At 39.6% G+C, this 23,184-nt stretch overlaps 1 protein-coding gene across 1 annotated transcript in view; it reads right to left on the reverse strand.

The window, feature by feature from the left end:
• Window positions 1–23,184, reverse strand: part of TANC2 (tetratricopeptide repeat, ankyrin repeat and coiled-coil containing 2) — a 343,337-nt gene that overhangs the window by 232,318 nt on the left and 87,835 nt on the right. The window contains exon 3 of the mRNA XM_021709161.1: window positions 19,446–19,628. Coding sequence (XP_021564836.1) covers window positions 19,446–19,628 — 183 coding nt within the window. The remainder of the gene's footprint in view (window positions 1–19,445; window positions 19,629–23,184) is intronic.

A 23,184-nucleotide genomic window follows, 5' to 3' on the forward strand; every position in this document is an offset into this window, starting at 1 on the left:
TGAGTTGGAGTCTCACTCTGTCGCCCAGACTGGAGTGCAGTGGCCGCTCCCGGTCACCGCAGCCTCGACCTGCTGGCTCTGGCGATCCTTCTGCCTCGGCCTTCCAAGTAGCCGGAATTACAGGCATGTGCTACCACGCCCAGCTGATTTTTTGATTTTATTGTAGAGATGAGGTCTCGCTGCCCAGGCAGGTCTTGAACTCGCAGGCTCAGGCAATCCACTCACCTCAGCCTCCCAAAGGCGCAGGATTACAGGCTGAGCCACCGAGCCCGGCTTCAACCAACTCATCTTTGACAAAGCCTCCAACAACCACCACTGGGGAGAGGAGAACCTATTCAGTAAATGGTGCTGGAAAAACTGGCTCACCACATGCAGAAGATCGAAACAGGACCCCTACCTATCACCATACACAAAACTCAACTCTAAATGGATCAAAGATCTAAACGTAAAACCTCAAACTGTAAGAATCTTAGAAAACGCAGGAGACACCCTTATGGAAATTGGAACTGGGAACCAAATCCTATTCAGAACCGGAAAGGCCAATACCTTAAGAAATAAGATAGACAAGTGGGACCTCATCAAATTAACGAGCTTCTGCAAAGCAAAAGAAACCACCAAGAGAGCAGGGAGACAGTCCACAGAATGGGAAAAATATTTGCCAACTGCATATGTGACCAACGCCTAACATCTAGGATCTACAAGGAATTCAAACATGCCAAAGAGAAAAAAACAAACGGACCTTTTAAACAGTGGGCAAAAGACATGAACAGACACTTCTCAAAAGAAGATATACAGGCAGCCAAGAGACACATGAAAAATTGCTCAGCCTCACTCATCATCAGATAAATGCAAATCAAAAACACACCGAGATACCACCTAACCCCTGTAAGAATGGTCATCGTTAATAAAACAAACAACAACAGATGCTGGCGAGGATGTGGAGGAAAAAGGAACGCTTCTACACTGCTGGTGGGAATACTAACTTGTACAACCTCTTTGGAAAACAGTGTGGCGATTTCTGAAAGAACTAGAAATTGACCTTTTATATGACCCAGCAATTCCCCTAGTAGGACTATACCCAGAGGAACTCAAGTCATTCTACCAAAAAGATACCTGCACACGCATGTTTGTTGTAGCTCTATTCACAATAGCAAAAACATGAAAACAACCGTGTTGCCCATTGAAGCTGGACTGAATTAAAAAAATGTGGTACATACACACAATGGAATATTATGCAGCCATAAAGAAGGACAAATATATGGACTTTGCAGTGACGTGGATGGATTTGGAGTCTATCAACTCAGTGGTTTATCACAGAAACAAAGAACAGAGTTCCATATGTTCTCACTTATAAGAGGACCTTGAACAATTGTAATGCTATAAGATAGCGACTGGCAGTAATGGGAAACTGTTGGAGTGGGGGGATGGGATTGGCAGTTGAGGGAAACTGCTAAGGGACGGAGGGGCATACCTCATTAACAAGGGTTTGATATACCTGACCCTGAATTGTACCCCACAGTGTTTATATACCTAACCCTGAATGGTACCCTACATCTTTATAATAAAATTTTTTTTAAAAAGGGAAGCACAAAGGCAGAAGGCATGCATTTGTGTGACAGGCAGATGTATGAAAAGTGATTTTTTATCCTTCAATCTATGATAACTTTCCCAGGGAAATCTAAATCTCTCATCTAATTGCTAATTAGACATAGTACAGCATTTCCTAAAGCCTGTTTGATTTATAGCTGTGATAAAATTTATTTTTAGATAAAACAAAAAGAAAGTGTCTTTTTCTTTTCTGAGGTAGCTATAGATCCCCCTAAATATCCTAATTTCAAAAAGCCAAGCTCCTACTTTTAGGACATTTCTAAGTTACTATGGTTAAAGAACTAAAAAGAGAAAATCATCAGAAGCCAGAAAACAGACTCCTTAGAGAAAATTCAGTCTGTACATTCAATTTATCTTAAGCTGATAATTGCTAAATAGCCTAAAAATATAAGTTAAAAATGTAAATTTCTAATTTAGCCTAAACTCAACTGAGAAAATAGACAATAAAAATCAAAATAACTTGCAAATTATGTCAAGTTAAAAAAAACAAAACTCTTAAGCTATACAAGAACAGGCATTTGTAAATATTCCAGTTAATGAAATAATAAGAGTTGATGTATTAAGGAAGCTGTTTACAAAATTCTGGGTTTCTATACAGTTATTTTTTAAAAAGGTATTTCACTTATAGGCTGTTGCAGTAGAAAGCCAAGATCTATTCTGGAATCGTAATCTAACAAGAGAGGTAAAGTAGCCTTCACATTTACATTTAAAAATTGAGTTTTTACCAGAATTCTTTGCAATGAATTTTTTAAAATATGAAACTATTTAAAAAGGTTTATATACACATATAAATACCTAAATTAAAAGAGCATACAGTTAAAAATTAAATAAACGTGCCAAATGACAGAGTCTTAGCTTTCAGGTAAGCCATCAAGTGTCACATTCTCTCAGGCTGCGTTTCTTCTTCTACAAAGCACAAAATAGGCTTTTCAGCCCAGAAACCCATGTTGCACAGACGTTGACTGTTATACTCACAGGCTTTAGGTGTTCCTCCTCAGTCAAGACCACACAGTCTTTTCTTTGGAAAACCTGAAGGTTCCTCATCCACTGGTCATGTTGTCATCAGCCTGGCACACGAGTAATGATACCACTTCAATCTCCAGCCAGCTCTCTGTGCTGCCTAGAACTTACTGTGCGTTACAGGTGACGCTTCTCAGAGCAGATGCTGATTACGGTCCCAAAGCACAAGAGAGGCTCCTAAAGGGGCTTCTCAACCCTAACAGCATCGCCTGCTTCTCTTTGTATCCAGAAAAGCAATGTGGTATTTGTTTTGAACAACTAATGATTTCAAGAAAGATTATGCAAACGGCTTATTTTCATTAGATTGCTTAACACAAGCTTACTCTTTCAGAATACTGCAGCAAATATAGGTTGCATGATTCCATTAGGATAAAAGAAACATTTGTACAGTTTTCTTCTGTGGCGCAGTTCAGTTCACCCTTCTTTGGGAGCAAATTGCTGGAGGAGCAGGCTCCTGGGTTTCTAATGGTGCAGCATTCACAGAGTGAATAATTCACGGATGTTCTTAACATTCAGGAGTAACACGGAAGGCGAGCAGCGCAACCCAGGTCCAGAGCGGATGAATGGTGCAGTGCTGCTGTTGTCATAGCAACCAAGAGAGAAAAAACGGCACCATATAAGGAGCTGTGACATGGATGCTGGGAACAATTTATACTAAAAGGCTGCAAGCTCCTCAGATCTTAATGCTGTAAACTCCTCTCTTACCAATTCCTCCTATTTTACCCTTCTGAATTTCTGAATCAGAGCTATGTGAATATACAATGCAAAAGAGTTACCAAGTATGCTGCATGCTGCAGTAATTTAAAAGATTAATAATACTTTAGTACACTAATAGACGCCTGCAGTTGCTTCATATTTTTTGGGTTATGTGTTAAAATTAGACATTAGACTTTGTTATAATGCAAGGAACTATCTATAGTTTGAGACAGCAGAAATTGTATTTTTAAATGCCTGGAGATATTAAAGCCCTAACCAAATGCCTCTCATTCAGATGGTATGCATCAGATCCTCCAAAACTGCAGTGACATCGACTGACAGGATACCAAGGACACTGATCTCAAAGAGAGGCATCCCGTCTTTCTCCCGCACTCCTGCGACATATTCGGAAAGAGTCAAAAGACACTAACTTTCCTGCCAACGCTCACAGTCTTCATTCATGGTCAAGGACATTTCTGTGCCATTCACTGCTATGGCAGAGTCACTGTTTCATTCTCCGCTTCTGAGAGCCTCTCTCCCTACCGGGCCTGAAGAACCTTTCATAATCTTGGTTTCTCATCATCTCCCAGGAATCTGAAAGAGTTCCTTCTCTTTTCACAGACAGCAGGGAAGCTTCCAAAAGGAATCAAGAGCGGGGGCAAGGGAAAGCATGAATATGGGGTCTGTCATAACAGTACTCTCCACACAGTATTCTGGCCGTGGTTCTGAACCGAATTGTACCGAAAAAAAATCTTGCATTGAACTTACGACGCATGCGTCACTGTGCTATGCCATTCATCTATTTAGACAGAGCAATTCTATATGAAATTGCTCTATATCATATCAGTTTGTTTTACTTTTCCATCACCATTTAATGAAATTTTCGGTTACAACACAAAGCAAAAGACTGGGTATATTTACTCGCTATACTGTTCTTTTAAGTAGGCAGCACTGCTATTACAATACTAACTCTGGTATAATTATGTATTTGTTGGACATAGATTTGTGATGCATTTATTTCTATCAATGATAACCTCAGTAAAATGTGACTAAAAAAGACTAGAATGTAAGAGGAGGGACATGCACTTGACTAGTCTTCTGACTAGTTGCACTAACAGCTTAGCTACTTACAGATCTAACTCTGAGTAAGTCACTCAACTACTGTGACCTTCAGATTCATCATAAGTAAAGTACGGACAGTAACATGTTTTCTACCTTCTTTCTAAAGCTATTGTGGGAATGAACTGAAATAATATAATGTAATGAAAGGGCTTGACATTCTAAGAATCTATTTTTTCTTAATAAATACCTAATTAAGAAAAATAGCATAAACAAAAAGGAAAAACGAATTTCAATAGAATTCAGTAGACATAGAAAATTGCCTGAAAGGATAAATACTGTTCCAGGTTACTTCTTAGGTTTGATTGGATATTTGGTCTCATCACATTACACATACTTGTCACAGCATCTATTTCTTTTTATAATTATAGTAAACACAGATTTTGTGGACTAGTGTTAAGAGATTACTTAATATAACCAAGTAATTCTACTGCCCCAACATGACTTACCAATGTCTTTAGAAAATGGTAACTTGGCAGGGAAGTAGCATAAGTAGTTCCCATAAAATGGTAATATTGAGGAATATTCAAAGTGATGAACTTGTTTCAAAGAAACTTCAATCACTTTTTATCTCACTTAACTAGAAAACTGAAGAGGAAACTTTAAAATGCACATTTATGTTTTCCTTGAAAGCTCCATGGACACCATACCTCACTTCTGTTTCTGTGATGTCTAATTTCACCAATCTGATAAGCTTTTAAAGCAAATACAGTCTTGTCCCCATGGTTATTTTTGAGGGAGACTCTTTAGTTGTAACTTTTCTGAATACTAACACAATGCCTTAGGAAAAATAGAACAAGCTTCTCTGCCACCTTCCCACTTGCCAAACCGAGCTGAGCGGATCCAGCATTAGATTCCTGAACAGTTCTGTGAAAAGTGGGACCCTGGACAACAAATCGCCTTCCCACTGACTTCCACCTTAACACTACTTATCACCTATATATAGGAGTCAACCAGAATGAGGACATGGTTAAAATACTTTAAGACAAAGTATACCAGTTTTTTTGGTTTGAAAAACTGGATTTAACTTAAGGTAAGGGTATAGAGAGAGATTTAAGGAACTAAGCTATTCCTGGCTACTAATTTTTAACTCCTTTATGATTAATTTAGGACAATCATGCTAAAACTTACAGAGTTTTATATTCTTTTCATTTTTTCCCAGTATTCTCCCTTGTAAATTTTCTCTAAGAAGTAATCATCAGTGCTTAAGTGTAGGGTGATGCTGATGAGGACATGAACTCACTAGTCTCTGTTCTTCCAGAAGAGCAAGCAAGTGTCCATCCTACTGGTTGCAGCAATTCAAGCTTTGGCCAAACCTCTAGGTGGTGCTTTGCCTTCTCTAGCAATTGCTGCTACTCCAGATCAAGACTTTAAACCACAACAGCAAATGATGACGGATAGAGAAGAAATATATTCTTTTTTTTTTTTAAGTCAGGGTCTCATTCGGTGGCCTAGACTGGAGTGCAGTGGCCCCATGAAAGCTCACTGCAACCTTGACCTCCTGGGCTCAGGTGATCCTTCCACCTCAGCCTCCGGAGTAGCTGTGACTATAGGCATGCACTACCACCGGGCTGATTTTTTTAATGTTTTTATGTTTTATATTTTTTGTAGAGGCAGGGTCTCGCTATATTGCCTAGACTGGTCTTGAACTCTTCAGCTCAAGCAATCCTCCCACTTCAGCCTCCCAGAGTGCTGAGATTACAGGTATGAGCCATATAATGTGTTCTCTACACATTAGTCAACTACTTCATCTGGCAGTCAATAAAAGAGTAATAAGAATTGTCACAACTCTAAAGGATAAACTGGCGGGGTTGAACATTTTGAGAAAAAGTGTTTCTACTTAATGAATATAATGAATAACATTTAAGGGATTTCTGGGAATAATTTTCATTACACTCAGTTCTTACTTTATATGTTGACATTACTACCTAAACCCGGAATAAAATTTTCCCAAATGTGTGATACACCTCTAAATTATAATGATAATATTTGAAAAAATCATGAGCTGGCAAGTAAGTCTTCCAGAATATTTTTACTGATAAGCAGGGCATAAAAAGACATACTAAGCTATAAGATATGTTTATCACATGTCCCTTCTCTCACTCTACTTATTTCATTAAACTAATCTGAAGAAATAAAATTAAATTATATATATATTCATTCTTAAAAATAATCCTTTCAGAAACAGATTTTAACTAGAAACGGGGAAAACAGATGTTCGACCAACTCTGGTTTAACTCAAAACACTGCTTGTAATGCTGCCTAAATAAAATCATCAAAACAGATCATTAATACCACACAGACTATTCTAAAGTGACCATATTTCTTAATTTTTTGAAATTCAGCCAATGGCATGAATGAATGGCTGACATGATAGGGATGGAGTATGTAGGAGGAAGAAAGCCAGCTGAAATGAAAATGTCCCTTGGAATCCTCATTCCTCTGGCATTTAAAATCCTTTACCGGAGAGGGAATATTCCATCTCGCTACTATTACTCTTACAGGCTGAATACATCAATTTGGGTACATAATTTTCTATAATGAAAATAAAAGATATGGTTTAGCATTATTAAAATTTCTATTATTATAAAGTGAATATATATTCTGCACTAAGCTTGGTATTACCCCATACTATAGTTTATTTCCTGTTTAGAGAGTCACTAAGGATTTCTTAGAAATTGCAGATTTGACTTTTGTGATGCTTTGTGGCTGAAAAGTATTCCTTATGGCCCACACTGGTTAGCCTTTACATTCAACATTAGATATTTCTTAAACTGTTCAAATACTATAGCAGGTAGGCAGCTAAGAAAGTAGGGAAGGACAGGGTTAAGTTAAACAAAGGAAAAAAAAAAAGATTTCCCAGGAACTGTGACATAAAATCATGGTGAGTTTCTGGGGACGGCCACAGAGGAAGCATGGACAATGAAGTATTTTTTTTTTCCTGCATTCTTTATGGTATTTGCCATGTTTAAAAGTGATATCTGGCCGGGTTCGGTGGCTCAGCCTGTAATCCTAGCACCTTTGGGAGACCGAGGCTAGAGGATTGCCTGAGCCCAGGGGTTCAAGACCAGCCTGGGCAACTTGGCAAGACCTCGTCTCTACAATAAAATACAAAATTGCCAGGCATGGTAGTGGGCATCTGTAGTTCTGGCTACTTGGAAGGCTGAGGTGGAAGGATCGCCGGAGCCCAGGAGGTCAACACTGGGGTGGTCATGAGCATGCATGCCACTGCACTCCAGCCTGGGCAAAGGAGTGAGACTCCAACTCAAAAAAAAAAAAAAAAAAGTGATATCCAGAACTGTCAGGGGGAGGAAGTGGCGGTGTGATTGGCAGTAGTGGGAAACTGCCAGGGGAAGGGGATATACCTCATCAACAAGAGTACCTGCATAAAGAAACATTTGTATACCTAACCCTGAACTGTACCTCACATATTTAAAATTTTAAAAAAACTAGGGCTCCATAAAAATAAATGAGCAGAGAATAAACATAAGAAGAGATACTAATAAATAGTAAAACCAGAAGCCAAATATATACCAAAAAAAAAAAAAATACCACACAGTAGCTAAAAAGGATACAAGAGAGTATTAATTGAGTGACTGCCATTTTTTTGACTCTTAAGAGTCCTTTTATTTTATTTATTTATTTATTTATTTATTTATTTATTTATTTATTTATTTATTTATTTTGAGTTAGAGTCTCACTCTGTCGCCCAGACTGGAGTGCAGTGGCCGCTTCCAGCCACCGCAGTCTCGACCTGCTGGGCTCCGGGGATCCTTCCGCCTCAGCCTTCCGAGTAGCCTGAATTACAGGCACGCGCTACCACGCCTGGCTAATTTTTGATTTATGGTAGAGACGAGGTCTCGCCAAGTTGCCCAGGCAGGTCTCGAACCCATAGGCTCAGGCAATCTACTCACCTCCATCTCCCAAAGCGTGGGATTACAGGCTGAGGCACCAAGCCCGGCTAGGATTCCTTTTATTATCCCCCATCCATGGACCTATAGTTTGAAAAATGTTACCTACCAAAATTTTTATTTATTAATTTAAATAAAGACATACAACTACTAATTGTGGTTTCAAATAAACATGAATTAATCACAGTAAGGTGATACAATTCCATGTAAAACAAAATAGTCTATGTAACTTTATGACAAGTAAATGTATGTTGTGTTTTAGGCTTTTTAAAAATTTTAAGAATTACATTCAGGGTACAGCATTGAATGTTATAGAGCTTAATGGTGATAAGGATACTGACATTTAAAAAGCAAGTCACTTCCAAATGACATGTTTGTCACAATAAGTGCAAGGCACAGAAACTCTCTACAAACATTGCTGTGTCCTCTCGGCCCCGAGGTGACACCATCTTCCCTTCACATACAAGAACGGAAGCTCAAGAAGAACTAATCTGCCCAAGCCAAGAGAGAGGGTTTACCATCAAGTGTGCAGAATCCTAACCTCCTCCTTTGTCCAGCTGGGCTCTCAGCCAGCAGGACCCAGTTCTTTCAGGCCTAGAGCTCTGAGCCTCAACGCTGCCTATCCTACCTATTCCCTAAAGACCTACTGAAAACGAACATTGCCCTCGGATGTGTCCTCACTGTCAGACAAGTTCGTGGCGCTGACCAGTGGTCTCCCACGGAGTCCTGCTGCTGCGCCCAGACTCCTGCAGGCCCACAGGCTCCACCCTCTCTGGGTGATGCCCAGCAAGCAGCCCTGCCAACCCCTTGAAGGCTAGGGCCTGCCCAGGCATCCACTGCAGGACTGATCCCAGGCTGTGCCTTCCTAACTTGCTCTCTCTACCACAGGTACTAGTGTCCCTGGTTTCACCCTTTATTGGTCACAGATTCTAGGAGGAATGCCAGATAAAGTATATTCTACCTCAGATTTCAGTCAAGCATATTTCTTTTTTCTTTTTTTTTTTTTTTGAGTTGGAGTCTCACTCTGTCGCCCAGACTGGAGTGCAGTGGCCACTCCCGGCCACCACAGCCTTGACCTGCTGGGCTCCGGCAATCGTTCGCCTCAGCCTTCTGAGTAGCTGGAATTATAGGCATGCACCACCACGCCCGGCTAATTTTTGGTTTATTGTGGAGATGCGGTCTCGCCAAGTTGCCCAGGTGGGTCTCGAACCCGCGGGCTCAGCAATTCACTCACCTCAGCCTCCCAAAGCGCGGGATTACAGGCTGAGCCACCGAGCCCGGCTCAAGCATATTTCTTTAGACATGCAGAGAAAAAAAAGCTATGAGCCAATGATCAGTAATTTTAAAAGGGAATATGGTTTGAGAGTATAGATTAAAAATAAAAAGTCATTTATACAATCATAAATATGGAAGTGTCTAAAGAAATAAATATGGCCATACCAGGAGTTTTTTTCAAGAAGACAGATTCGTGTCCAAAAAAGAAACATACAAAGAGAAAAGAAGGACAAAATCAAAGATGAAGAACAGAAAAACCTCCAAGTACACTGTCAAGGAAAAACAGAGCCCTAGCTGAGGAGACTGTTGAGGTATTTTCTGGAATAAAAAAACGGACAAGGAAAGCCCCCTACTCAATGCTTGCCGCAACTGTTTGAATGTGTCTTCTTCAAAATTCAGGTGTTGATATTTAATGGCCACTGTGATAGCATTAAGAGATGAGTAAGTCATCTAAGGGCCCCTGTTCTCATGGCTGGGATTAAGAACTCACAAAAGAGGCTTCGGCGTCAGGCTCTCCTGCCCTCAGTCTTCCCTCATGTGGGGATACAGTGTTCCTCCCCTCTGGAGGATGCCACACCAAGGTACCATCTTGGAAGCAGAGAGCAGCCCTCACCAGACAAGCAAACCTGCTGCTGCCTTGATCTTAAGATTTCCCAGCCTCCAAACGGTGAGGAAATAAATTTATGTTCTTTTACATTACCCAGTCTAAGGTATTTTGTTATAGCAATACAAACAGACTGAGACAATCCTTATTTTGCTTTAATGTCCTTCAATAAGGAAGTAAAAAGGGTAGAATAAACATCACTAAAAGGTCACTAAAGTCCATGTTTTGAGGAAAACGAGTTTAAAAACATACAATCAAAATCCAGGCCTGCACAATTTACCTTTCAGAGTTCTAAAAGAACATGAAGACATAAACAGGAAAGTACTAACAGTTTTTGTAAAACCACATAGGAAATCAGAGGACCAAAGGACAGCAAAATATGGAGAGTTTAACAGTTCATATGAAACTTGTAAAAAGGAAAATGCTCATTAAGAGTTGACAAGGGGTCACAAGAAACAGTATTTCCAAAGTAATCTCATGTCCATTTTGATATGGTGACTCAAGAGGAAAATACCAGCTGTAGTACCATCCTGATACTAAGCAAGCTGTAAATGAAGTCTCTCAAGTTAGAGAAAAGTAGACCTGATGGCTGCTTTCTGGGATATGAAGGACTGCCACATGAAAGGAGAGGCCAACTCATGCTACATGGTTCTAGAAGGCATAACCAGGACTAACGCGTAGAAGTACCAGAGGGGCACATTTCCATCCACGCACATTAGAAAACTGACAGCTAAAACCACTCAGCGAAGTGGAAAGCTCACATAATTAAAAGTGCTCATACAGAGACTGCTGATGATCCACTTAGATTGCTTGGAAAACCTCATTTGGTCAAGTACGTGGGGTACTTAATACTGTCTAGAACACAGTAACAGCTCAAAAACATTCTCAAGTGCTGTTATCATTATAATTTTAATTATAACTTGTAGTTTAGTTAAAACTTACCTGTAAAATCATCTGGGTCTGCTGATTCCTCACAGGAATCTTTTATTTCTATGGTTATTAGGCTAGTCATAATTTTAATTTATCTTGTGTCAATTTTACAATGTGTTCTCTTTCATGTCACTCAGGGTTTTAAAAAAATGTTGTTTCCCTATAAATCTGTATACTATATTCTCTTATAATAAAAAAGTACGGGCCAGGCTCAATGGCCCAGCCTGTAATCCCAGCACTTTGGGAGGCCAAGGCAAAAGGATTTACTGGGTCCCAGGTTCGAGACGAGCCCGGGCAACTTGGCAAGACCTCAATTCTACAATAAATCAAAAATTAGCCAGGCATGGTAACAGGCGCCTGTAGTTCTGGCTCTTTGAAGGCTGAGGCTGAAGGATCACCAGAGACCAGTAGGTCAATGTTGGGGTGACCATGAGTATGCCACTGCACTCCAGCCAGGGTAACAGAGTGAGACTTCAACTCAGAAAAATAAAGAGTACAAATAGTGACTAATTTATTTTTTATTCTTTATATTCCATGTTATTTATCTTTTCTCTCTCCCCCTCTTTTCCACTTCCTATCAAGTATTTTCTTCTTTTCTCTTAATCGTTTCAAAGCAAGTGTGGCTTCATAGATCAAGTATTAGTTTTCTGTTTAGGTTATGCACTTCTGCTTTCAATCTTATTAATCACTTCTTTTGTGTTTATTCTTTCTTCTAGCTCCTCGAGGTAAACAATTAGTTAACTTATTTCAGTACTTCTTGTTTTCTAATGAAAGTATTCAAGATAATGACTTGAATGAACATCATTTTGGCTACCTTTCATAATTACCACATAATAAATGTTAATTTCCAACTTTTTTTTCTATTTTGGTTTCTACTTCAATAACTCAAAAGTAGTTTTTTTTTCTTTTTTTTTTTTTTTGAGTTGGAGTGTCATTCTGTCTCCCAGGCTAGAATGCAGTGGCAAACTCACTGTCACCCCAGCATCGACCTGCTGGGCTCTAGCGATTCTTCCTGCCTCAGCCTTCAAGTAGCTGGAACTATAGGCACATGCTACCACGCCCGGCTAATTTTTTATTTTATTGTACAGACAAGGTCTCGCCAAGTTTCCCAGGCTGGTTTCAAACCCATGGGCTCAGGCAATCCACTTGCCTCGGCCCCCCAAAGTGCTGGGATTATAGGCTGAGCCACTGAGCCCAGCCTCAAAAGTAATTCTTAAACTCCTTAAAATTTTAGAGGTGAAAAGGAATTTTGGCCTTCTTGCTATTGTGATCCTAGCACTTTGGGAGGCCAAGGCAGGAGGATCACTTGAGCCCAGGAATTCAAGACCAGCCCTAAGCAATATAGCAGGACCTCATTTCTCTATTTAAAAAAAAAAAAGCTTCAAATGAGTTGGGTATGGTGGACCCTGCCTGCAGTCCCAGCTACTCAGGAGGCTGAGGTGGAAGGATCACCTGAGCACAGAAGACTGAGTGAGGCTGCAGTAAGCCGTGATTGTGCCACTGCCCTCCACCCTGGGCAGCAGAATGAGACTTTGACTCAAAAAAGAAGAAAAAAAAAAGAGGATACATATTAATTGTAGATATTTATGGGGTACATGTGATATTTGGATAAATACATATAATATGTAATGATCAAATCAGGTTAACTGGGATATCTCACTTTAAACATTTATCATCTGTGTTGATAACATTCCAAATATTCCAGCTATTTTGAAATATGCACAAATGAATCAATCTTATTGCATTATTCAAATTCTCCATATCCTTTAATGTCAATGAGCTGATGATTTTGTAAGGTATGAAATCTGCCTTGTATGTGAATTAATCAACTTTCCCTTTCATTTCTATATTTCTGTTTGCTATATTTAGTCTTTTTTAAAAAAACTTCCTTGTTTAGATATAATTCACACATCATAAAATTCACTCATTTAAAATATACAACAGATTTAGTAAGTTCACAGAGTTGTACAACTGTCACCATAATCTAAATGTAGAACATTCCTGTCACCCCAAAATGAAACCCCATATTCTTTACCATACACTCCCCACACGCCTCTCCCTCGCCCGAGGTAGACATTAACTAACATTCTGTCCCTACGGATTTACCTGTTCTGGACATTTCACATAATCAGGGTTACACAACATATGATTTTTGTTACTGGCTCCCTCCACTTAGCATGATGTTTCCATGGTCACTTATGTCGCAGCATGGCTCCCTAAAGCACTGATTTTTACTGCTGAATGGTGTGGGCACACGTTTTATTTATCCATTCATCAGCTGAACACTCGTGCTACTTCCACTTTTTGGCTATCACGAATAATGTTACCATGAACACAGATGTACAAGGTTTTTGTGAACGAATGGTTTCATATTTCTTGTACTGCTTTATATATTTTGACGCCATGCTGTTTCATGCATAAAAGGTCAATACTTGTTAATGTCTGCTTCGTGAACTTTACCTGCATAAAATATAAAATAATACTTTTTGCCCCAAATGTGATTTTTCTTCGTTTAGTATTATTGTAAATAATAATATCCTTTTCTTAACATTTGTCTGGTGTGTATTTTTCATCCCTTTACTTGCAAGCTCCCTCTCATTTTATTTTAGGAGGTTCCATTATAAATAACCTACCACTGGAAATGCTTTTTAAACACTCTGATACTTTGTCTTTATTAGAAAAACTGACATCATTTGTATTTCTTGTGACAACTAACTTGTTTCATCTTAGTTGACTTCATATATTGTTGTTTATATTTGGTTTTCCTTATTGTTTTTTTTTTCTTCCATTCCAATCTTCACCATAACCTTACAAATCACCTGACCCAATGGAAATAAACCATTTAACTACAAAGGAGTAAATGACTTGTAAGTTTGGCTCTTTCTTTATTAAGGGCGACTCTGTCATTTTTGCAAATGTCCCCAGTGGTGGCTGAATACGGTTAGGATGACAGAGCTACTATATTTTAATACAGTACATGCAACAATACTACAGCTGCTATACAAACCCTACTATAAACAGACACTGTAATACTATAAATAATATCCCCACTATGTATGAGTGACTTCCATTCAGATATGAAAGAAATTAGAGTAGAAAATTATTTTCTTGTATGAAAACTCACAAGATCCCCTAAAATCTAAAAAGAGAAGATTTAGTTATGTTGCAAGTTCAGTGTGTGTAAACATCACAACAGGATTATTTATTTGATAATTTATGTTACCTTTTAGGTATTCAAATATACATGGTGGCAAAGGCCCTCTCCTCAACCCTCTAGTCAGGCCCTTCTGAGATCTCTTTTCAACAAGGCATCCTCCTTGGACTTTGTCCTCAGCCTGCCCAGCCTAGTGGTAGCAAGAATCCTGTTTACTCAGTTTAACGATAATCCCCCTGCCCTTGGTACCTGTCCAGCTGGTTTACACCCTTGAAACCTCCCCTTAACAGTTTTCCATCCACTGAATCCCCCCCACTCCACCCCTTGGCTGTAAATCCCAGCATTCTTTATTGTACTCAGAATTGAGCCCCGTTCTATACTAAGGCCTCTTTTCCCCTATTTCAATAGTTTCTCAGTAAAATCTGTATTTACCACTTTACCAAGCAGTTCTTGTTTGGGGCTTTTGTTTGTTTTTGAGTTGGAGTCTCACTCTGTTGCCCAGGTTGGAGTGCAGTGGCATGCTCATTGCCACCAGAGCCTCAACCTGCTGGGCTCAGGTGAACCTTCTGCCTCAGCCTTCCAAGTAGCTGGAACTACAGGGGAGTGTCACCACGCCTGGCTAATTTTTTAATTTATTGTAGTGACAAGGTCTTACCATGTTGCCCAAGCAATCTTTACACCTCTGCCTCCCAAAGGGCTGGGATTACAGGCGTGAGTCACTGCACCTGGCTTCTTGTTTGTTTTTAACAATACTGACTCATGATAACTGAAATTATTTATGTTGAATGAAGTAATAACCCCCTAATATTCCCATGGAAGTAAAACCCCTCTTTTCTCCACTCCTGCCACGGAATTTACCTTAGAGTTTACACAGCCTAATATTTCACTCATAAGTCAGAGAATCAGAATTAGAAATTGTTAAAAATTGAATGAGGAGCAGCACCTGAAGGAGATCTAAACTGTTACTATTATTGCGAAAGAGCTTAATGGCTTCCTATGCATTTCTTCCTTTAACTTTACAAACAATATATGGTATCTAACAGACAGCAATGATGCAGCTTAGACTACCACATGCTTACTATATTTTTCAGTCTAATAAAATTCACTAGAATACATCTTGAGTTCCAATAGTTTCCCCAAAACTGTAAGATATTTACTCATATGTTATAGTATCATGAATACACTGAAATAAATCAGACTACATAGATTATTACTATCTGAAGGCCCTTTATTCTTTTTTTTCCTTTTCTTTTTTTGGGTCGGAGTCTCACCCTGTTGCCCAGGCTGAGTGATCACGACCACCGCAGCGTCGACCTGGTGGGCTCAGGCGATCCTTCCCCTTCAGTCTTCCATGTAGCTGGACCTATAGGAATGTGCCACCACACCCTGCTATTTTATTTTTATTGTAGAGGTGAGGTCTTGCCAAGCTGCCCAGGCTGGTGTTGAACCCCCTGGGGTCAGGCAATCCTCTCTTTTTTGTCTCCCAAAGTGCCGAGACTATAAGCATGAGCCACTTATGCCAGCTATATTTTCAAGTCAGCTTTTCAATAATTTTCTCAGGATATTTATAAAACAAGAATCCAAGATAAAAATGAGAGCAAAGTAACATTCAGTTAATGTGCATCATATGTTGGATTATATATTTAGGAAATTTTATTTAATCTTAGAAATCCTATATATTTTTCTAATAATAAAATTCTAATTAGTAGAATTTTTAAAATTTAAAATAAAAAATTTCAGATAATAAAATTCACCTAGTATATAGAATTCCAGTATGCTTCCTAAAAACCACAAGACAGTCTTATGCACAGGATTTATCATGAGTACACAAAAATTTATCAGACTATGTAGAATAACACTATGTGTGGGCCCTTTATAGCAACTAAAGAACTTTTGATGATCTCCCCAGGATGTCTCTGAAACAAGTAAATGTTTCCTTTTCACTCAGGACAAACATAGTATTTTGGCTAAAGCTAGCATCTAAAATATCTAGGCTCAAGCATAATCAGATCGGTCCTGTGACAGATTTACTATCCAAACTGGGCACCACATGGTCATTCCAGTCGACTGGCAGCAAATACTTTTAAAGTCAGGCAAAAGAAATATTTTCCAGAGATTAGGTAATAGTCTATTATTTGATGTTGTATTTGAAGATCACTCCTCAGAAGAGTAGAGGGACTTACTCTACTAATTAAGTTTCTTGAAAATCACCTTCCAAAACACTCAGAACACATATCTGACACAGCTGACAGAAACTCAACACCCAATCACATGTTCTCACTCACAAGTGGACCCTGAACAATGATCATAATACTATAAGAAAGGGACTGACAGTAGTGTGACACTGCCAGGGGAGGAAAGGGGGCACACTTCATAATAAAGGTACCTGATCTCAAACCAGGAGGAATGGGGACCAAAGTCAGGCCCAGACTTTACCTGTACTATGACTATTTGTATACTTAATCCTGAATTGTATCCCACATCACTTTGTTAAACTGGCCCAAGAGATTGTGGATTTTACACCCAGTAGAAATTACAAACAACATAGAATGGCATACAACAAAACTATGTCATCCTCCCACTTCAGTAAGAGTTACTGTATCTCTGGACTATTATGAAACGTATGCATGTGTGTATGTCTGTGTATGTCGCATTTTAAAGTGCACAGAAATTCCTATTATTGATAAGTATTTAGATTTTCATTTTTGGTATTAAACAAAACCATATTACATGCAAATATTACACATACATACATTTTCAAACTTGTTCAAATTTATGTAAAACAAAACTCTTAGCAACAAAATTGCTGTGTCGAAGATGATGTGCACTGTAGTTTTGAAATATATTGCCAAACTGCCCTAAAAAGGTTACACCAATTTTTACCCCTCCCAAAAGTGTGACTACTCAAAATTTGAATTTTATGAAACTTAGCGAAAGCACACAATAGTATAAACAGTATAAACTCAGTAAGAGTTGAAGAAATGAACGATGAGCACTCCTGAATCATCTGTACATGCTGAGGATCTTTACGATGTGATGGGAAATCATTCAGGAAGGCGCACTGAACAGAACTTGAGAGGACTGGGGCCAACAGCACGCCTCTGCAGACTCCTCCACACTCCCTCAGTGCACATAACACCAGAGCAAACCAAAGGAACCCTGGTGCCTGCCCAGCCTCTAGGTCTTAAGCCTTCACTGCCTAAATCATTCGGCTGCCTCTTTTGTTATTTGTAGCAATAACAACCTAATTGATATACCAGATGCCTGGGTGAATTATTCAACTTTTCCAAACCTCAGTTTTCTCCTTGGTAAAATGAGACAAATTGGGAGTTTCAAGGACTGGATACTGATCTTAACTCCAACTGCTTTATTATCTTCAGTGAGACATTTTACTTTCAGCCAGACGTTTACCTAACTATGACTTAGTTTACTCATCCGTAAAATGGAGATACACGTGAAGAATAGCATTCAAATACAAATTATCATTATTATTTTCATTAGCTATTAAAAACATGTCAACATTTTATTACCTTCATAGTACCTGTCATTATTTAAAATTATGTATTTATTTATTAGCTATGCATTTATTATCAGGTTCCTCCTGACTGAAATATAAAGATCTTGCAGGTAGGGGTCTTAAGTGTCTTTTTCACCACTCACCACTCTATTATATCAAAGCAGTGCTTGGCATATAGTGGGCCATAAACAAATATTTGTTGAGCAATTAAGTAAAAAGCACTGAGAAATAACGAGCAAACGGCTCTAACTGTACCAGAGACATGAGATGAAATACTAGAAAGTCAGAAAGAAGATGAAATAAGATGACTATTCTGGTCTTATTCATTCGGTTTTTTGTTGGTAATATGAATATGAGGAATATGTATACGGCATTTGAAAGTTTAAATGCATGGAAAGAGATAAATTAGTAAGTATAGCCCTAATGGCCCGATTAATGCATTTAGGTAATTAATGCCAAGTAGGAACCATTCTCTGGAGGATATTTCTTTGTGGTCAGTTATTGTTCCCCATTCAATCTTCCTACTACTTATTTATAATAAAGCACAGTCAGAAAAGGAAGGATAACTGATGAATAATCTACTAAGGTTTTTATTTTGAATTTCAAAAGTCATTTTGTTCCATGTTGACCCAGACAATTCTTATCATCTACTTCACTTGGCAGAAAATTGGCCAAAGAAACATTTTCATGGCATTCTCTTTCAGGAAACAGATTTAATTCAGAAACATTAAAATGCATGCATTCTCAATCTTTAAATTCTTAGGCCTTTGACAATTTTGAATTGTCATAATGATAATCAAGTCTCTGTACTGTCCAGTTCAATGCCAGGTACACAGGAAATAGTCACTACACATCCTTGGTAAAGAACCTAATTTCATCTCGCCATGTACCCATAATCCATCAGTACCCAGAAACTTACTGACATCAGGAATATGCTGATAATGTTAGAAGAAAGCTAACAAAGTTACATATTTTCACACATAAGTATTCTTTGATTATAAAATTTCTTCCCTGAAAAACTTAAAAGAACAGAAGTTTATTTAATAAAGATACTGTTTCATACCTAACAACTTGTTCTAAATGGGCAATTCATATTGTGAGATATTAAAGTAAATACAATCCAGAATTTACAAATTATAGTAAATATCCTAGGAAGTTGCAGTAATGTCCAATGTAGATGCAAATACCTAAAATAGCTTTTAAAAGTAGATATGAAATACACAAACCATGATTTCAAACAAAACTATGACTGATGTACCTTTATTATCCCAAAATTACAAGGGCTCCATCTGTTAATCTGACATGAACAAGTTGATCAATGAAATCAGAATAGCAGTGTATTCTGGCAAAATCAGAGACTTCCTGAAAACCTAGGAAAAATATATCCACAACAGATGGGTCATCTAGAAAACAGAGACATCAATCTGCCCAGCTGAGTACTGCACTAACTCTCTAAATTAAAATCAGAAGTCCCACTCGCTAAGAGTCCAGGACTTCAGGAAGGCCAAGGAGGAAACACCCACAGACACACACAAGCACAGTTACTATGACTTTCAAGGGCATGCTGCCAGGTACCCTGCCAAACACACTGAACGTAGGTAAAGTCCTTACCAGTCAACTTCTTCACAGGCTGGAGCCGAACACTGACAGACTGGTGTGTGAGGAGGGGGGAGGATGGAAGAGAGCGCGACACGCCCTCCATCATCCGAATGTGCTGCATACCTTCACTCACGGGAAGTGGTGGGATAGCGCAGTCGGGCCCAAAAGCACCGTCGCTTTCTGCGGAGATGCCACCTGTCAAAGAGGATGGAACCGAAGATCTGGTGAGAAGAGATTCTTCCCTTTCCGGCTCTTTCAGGAGGATTCAGAACAATATATGCAGCCACTGACTTTTCACTGTGAAAAACCAACCAAGTGTTTTCGCCACATACATTCACTTCTACACTTACAGTGTACTCAACTCTAGGTCTAGCACTAGCAAGCAGAAGGGGCTCACTGTCTCATGAGAGACGCAGTCATAGAAGAAAGTAACTACAGCACATGCAGTAAGTGTTAGAGCAATGGTCTTAAATGTCTTTTCCCAACAGGGCAGACATGAAAGAGGATACTTACCCGCCTGACAGTTCGTTGCATGCCATTGCTAGGGGGGTTACTGTAGTTCTGTTCTTTCTCCTCTCCCCCAAGAAAGCACATAAAAACACAGGTGGGTAAGACTAACAATATTAGGTGGTGATCTTTTGAATCTGTTTTTTCAATTTTTTTATTTTTTGAGTTGGAGTCTCACTCTGTCGCCCAGGCTGGAGTGCAGTGGCATGCTCACGGCCACCCCAGTGTCAACCTGCTAGGCGCCAGCGATGCCTCAGCCTTCCAAGTAGCCGAAACCACAGGTACACGCTACCACACTCAGTTAATTTTTGATTTATTGTAGAGGTGAGGTCTCACCAAGTTGCCCAGGCTGGTCCTGAACCCGTGGGATCAGGCAATCTACTCACACCGGCCTCCGAAGTGCTGGGATTATAGGCTGAGTCACCGAGCCCGGTCTGCTCTAACTTTTAAGAAAGTGTAATTATATGCTGCTTACCTCCGCTTCTGGGAATGGCAGACTAAGTCCTTCAGACTAACTTTCCCTGAGAAAAACTAGAACTACGTGCATTTTTTGAACCTTTTGGAGGCAGCGGAGAGTTAACAGCATGAATAAAGCGCTTCAAGAAAAAGAAGGAAGCCTGGCATTTGGAACTGTTTTTTACTCAGTGGCATCTGAGAGGCTAAGAAGCTGTTAACAGTTTTACAGAGCCAGGAGGAAAGTTACTGGAGTCCAAGGTCCCAGAAGGGCGTAAGATGAGCTGGTAAAACCCGACACTTTCATTGAAAGTCCAAAGAACTACACTGTAGGAGTAAGTATGACTAAAATGAGCCTGGCCTTCACAGGGACTCATGTTCATCTCAAAATTTCTTCAACAAAATTCAATTTATTGTAGAGGCAAGGTCTCATCAAGTTGCACTCGGATGTCCCCTCTGAGGGGATAGTGTAAATCTAGCAAACCACTCAGATGCCCCCTCTCAGGGGAGAGAAAGACACTGCTGGAGATTATACAGGACAAACTTAAGCCAGTGTGGATTTTTCAAAAATTTATTTCCTTGAAATTTTCCATTCATATTTCACGAAAAAGCAAATAAAGAGATGGAATATATACTGAGATATACATTAAAAAATCAGTTGGTGTTATGTAGAAACAATGTTTGGAGTGCTTTCATATGGTGCCCAGGGTGGACAGTAAATTAAGTATCATTGATATGAGAGGACTAAAACGAGGCTGCACTGTCTGCTTGAACAGAAAAACATCAAGTAGAAGATGCCCAACAAGTTACTATCGTACAACATAGTAACATACTGTGAACCTGCAATGTATGTCGGTGACTGTTTCACACGTTACCACACGTTAGAAAAATAAAGGATATAAAATTTTGATTTCTGTCATAAATAAGTTCCTTGAGGTCCAAAATTCCATTATAAATCAAATACCATTACAACAAAATAATGTGTTCCAACATTACACTATTTAATGTAAAGTTTTTCATTATTTTATTTAAAAGTGTGATTAAGTTGCTGGTAGGAGAGTTGCGACATGTCTCCGACAGCCAAGGGTCAAGGCCATCCTGTATGGCTAGTGCCCACCCCAAACAAACGTCAATCTTCTTGAAAGAAAATAATGTCGCTATGGGTCTGAAATTATTTATATCCCTTTACCATATATAGTATATGGCTCTTAATCAACAACAGCAAAAATCACATAAACCAAGTAAATCAAAGCCGGGCTCGGTGGCTCAGCCTGTAATCCGGCGCCTTTGGGAGGCTGAGGTGAGTAGATTGCCTGAGTCCGCGGGTTCAAGACCCGCCTGGGCAGTGAGACCTCATCTCTACAATAAATCAAAAAATCAGCCGGGCGTGGTAGTGCATGCCTGTAATTCCGGCTACTCGTAAGGCTGAGGTGGAAGGATCGCCAGAGCCCAGTGGGTCGAGGCTGTGGTGGCTGGGAGTGGCCATTGCACTCCAGTCTGGGCGACGGAGTGAAACTCCAATTCAAAAAAAAACCCCCAAGTAAATCAGAAGAGTCAGCTAAGCCAGAAATAGTCTCATAGGGCATACAAATGTATGGAACTACGAGGCATAGAATTTAAAGTAGTATGCTTAATATGTGCAAAAAAATAAAAGTTCAAGCCGGGCTTGGTGGCTCAGCCTGTAATCCCACGCCTTGGGAGGCTGAGGTGAGTGGATTGCCTGAGCCCGCGGGTTCGAGACCCACCTGGGTGGCGAGACCTCATCTCTACAATAAATCAAAAAATCAGCTGAGCATGGTAGCGCATGCCTGTAATTCCGGCTGCTTGGAAGGCTGAGGCGGAAGGATCGCCGGAGCCCAGCAGGTCGAGGCTGCGGTGGTCGGGAGCGGCCACTGCACTCCAGTCTGGGCGACAGAGTGAGACTCCAACTCAAAATAATAAAAAATAAAAAAATAAAAGTTCAGAATTTGAGCAGAGAATTGAAATTATAAAATTGAAAAACCCCGGGAATATATATTTTTAAAAAGTAAAATGATGAAGAGAGAGTCAAAAGAATGGAAATACATTCTGTTTTTGTTTTTTTTTTTTTGAGTTGGAGTCTCACTCTGTTGCCCAGACTGGAGTGCAGTGGCCGCTCCCGGTCACCGCAGCCTCGCCTGCTGGGCTCCAGCGATCTTTCAGCCTCAACCTTCCAAGTAGCTGGAACTACAGGCGCGTGCTACCACACCCAGCTAATTTTTTGATTTATTGTAGAGATGAGGTCTCGCCAAGTTGCCCAGGCGGGTCTCAAACCGGCGGGCTCAAGCAATCCACTCACCTCAGCCTCTCAAAGCATGGGATTACAGGCTGATCCACCAAGCCCGGCTCGGAAATAAATTCTTAAATATGATATCAAAAGCACAAGCATCAACATTTAAAGAACTAGATTAATTGGATTTCATCAAAATTAAAAACTTTTATGCATCAGAAGATACAAAAATGCAAATAACTCAATTTAAAAAATGGACAAAGACCCTGAATAAACATTTCTCCAAAGAAGATACACAAATGGCCAATAAGCATATGGTAAGTTGCTCAGCAGTCATTTTATAGAAAAGCACATCAAAGCCAAGATGAGACACCACTTTACACCCAACCAAGATGGGTGCAATAATTTTTTTTAAAGTTGGTGAGGCCGGGCTTGGTGGCTCAGCCTGTAATCCCGCGCCTTTGGGAAGCTGAGGTGAGAGGATTGCCTGAGCCCATGGGTTCCAGACCCGCCTGGGCAGCGAGACCTCATCTCTACAATAAA

The sequence above is a fragment of the Carlito syrichta genome, unplaced genomic scaffold (genome assembly GCF_000164805.1).
Source record: "Carlito syrichta isolate Samal-C Ts95f unplaced genomic scaffold, Tarsius_syrichta-2.0.1 Scaffold169039, whole genome shotgun sequence".
Classification (NCBI taxonomy): Eukaryota; Metazoa; Chordata; class Mammalia; order Primates; family Tarsiidae; genus Carlito; species Carlito syrichta.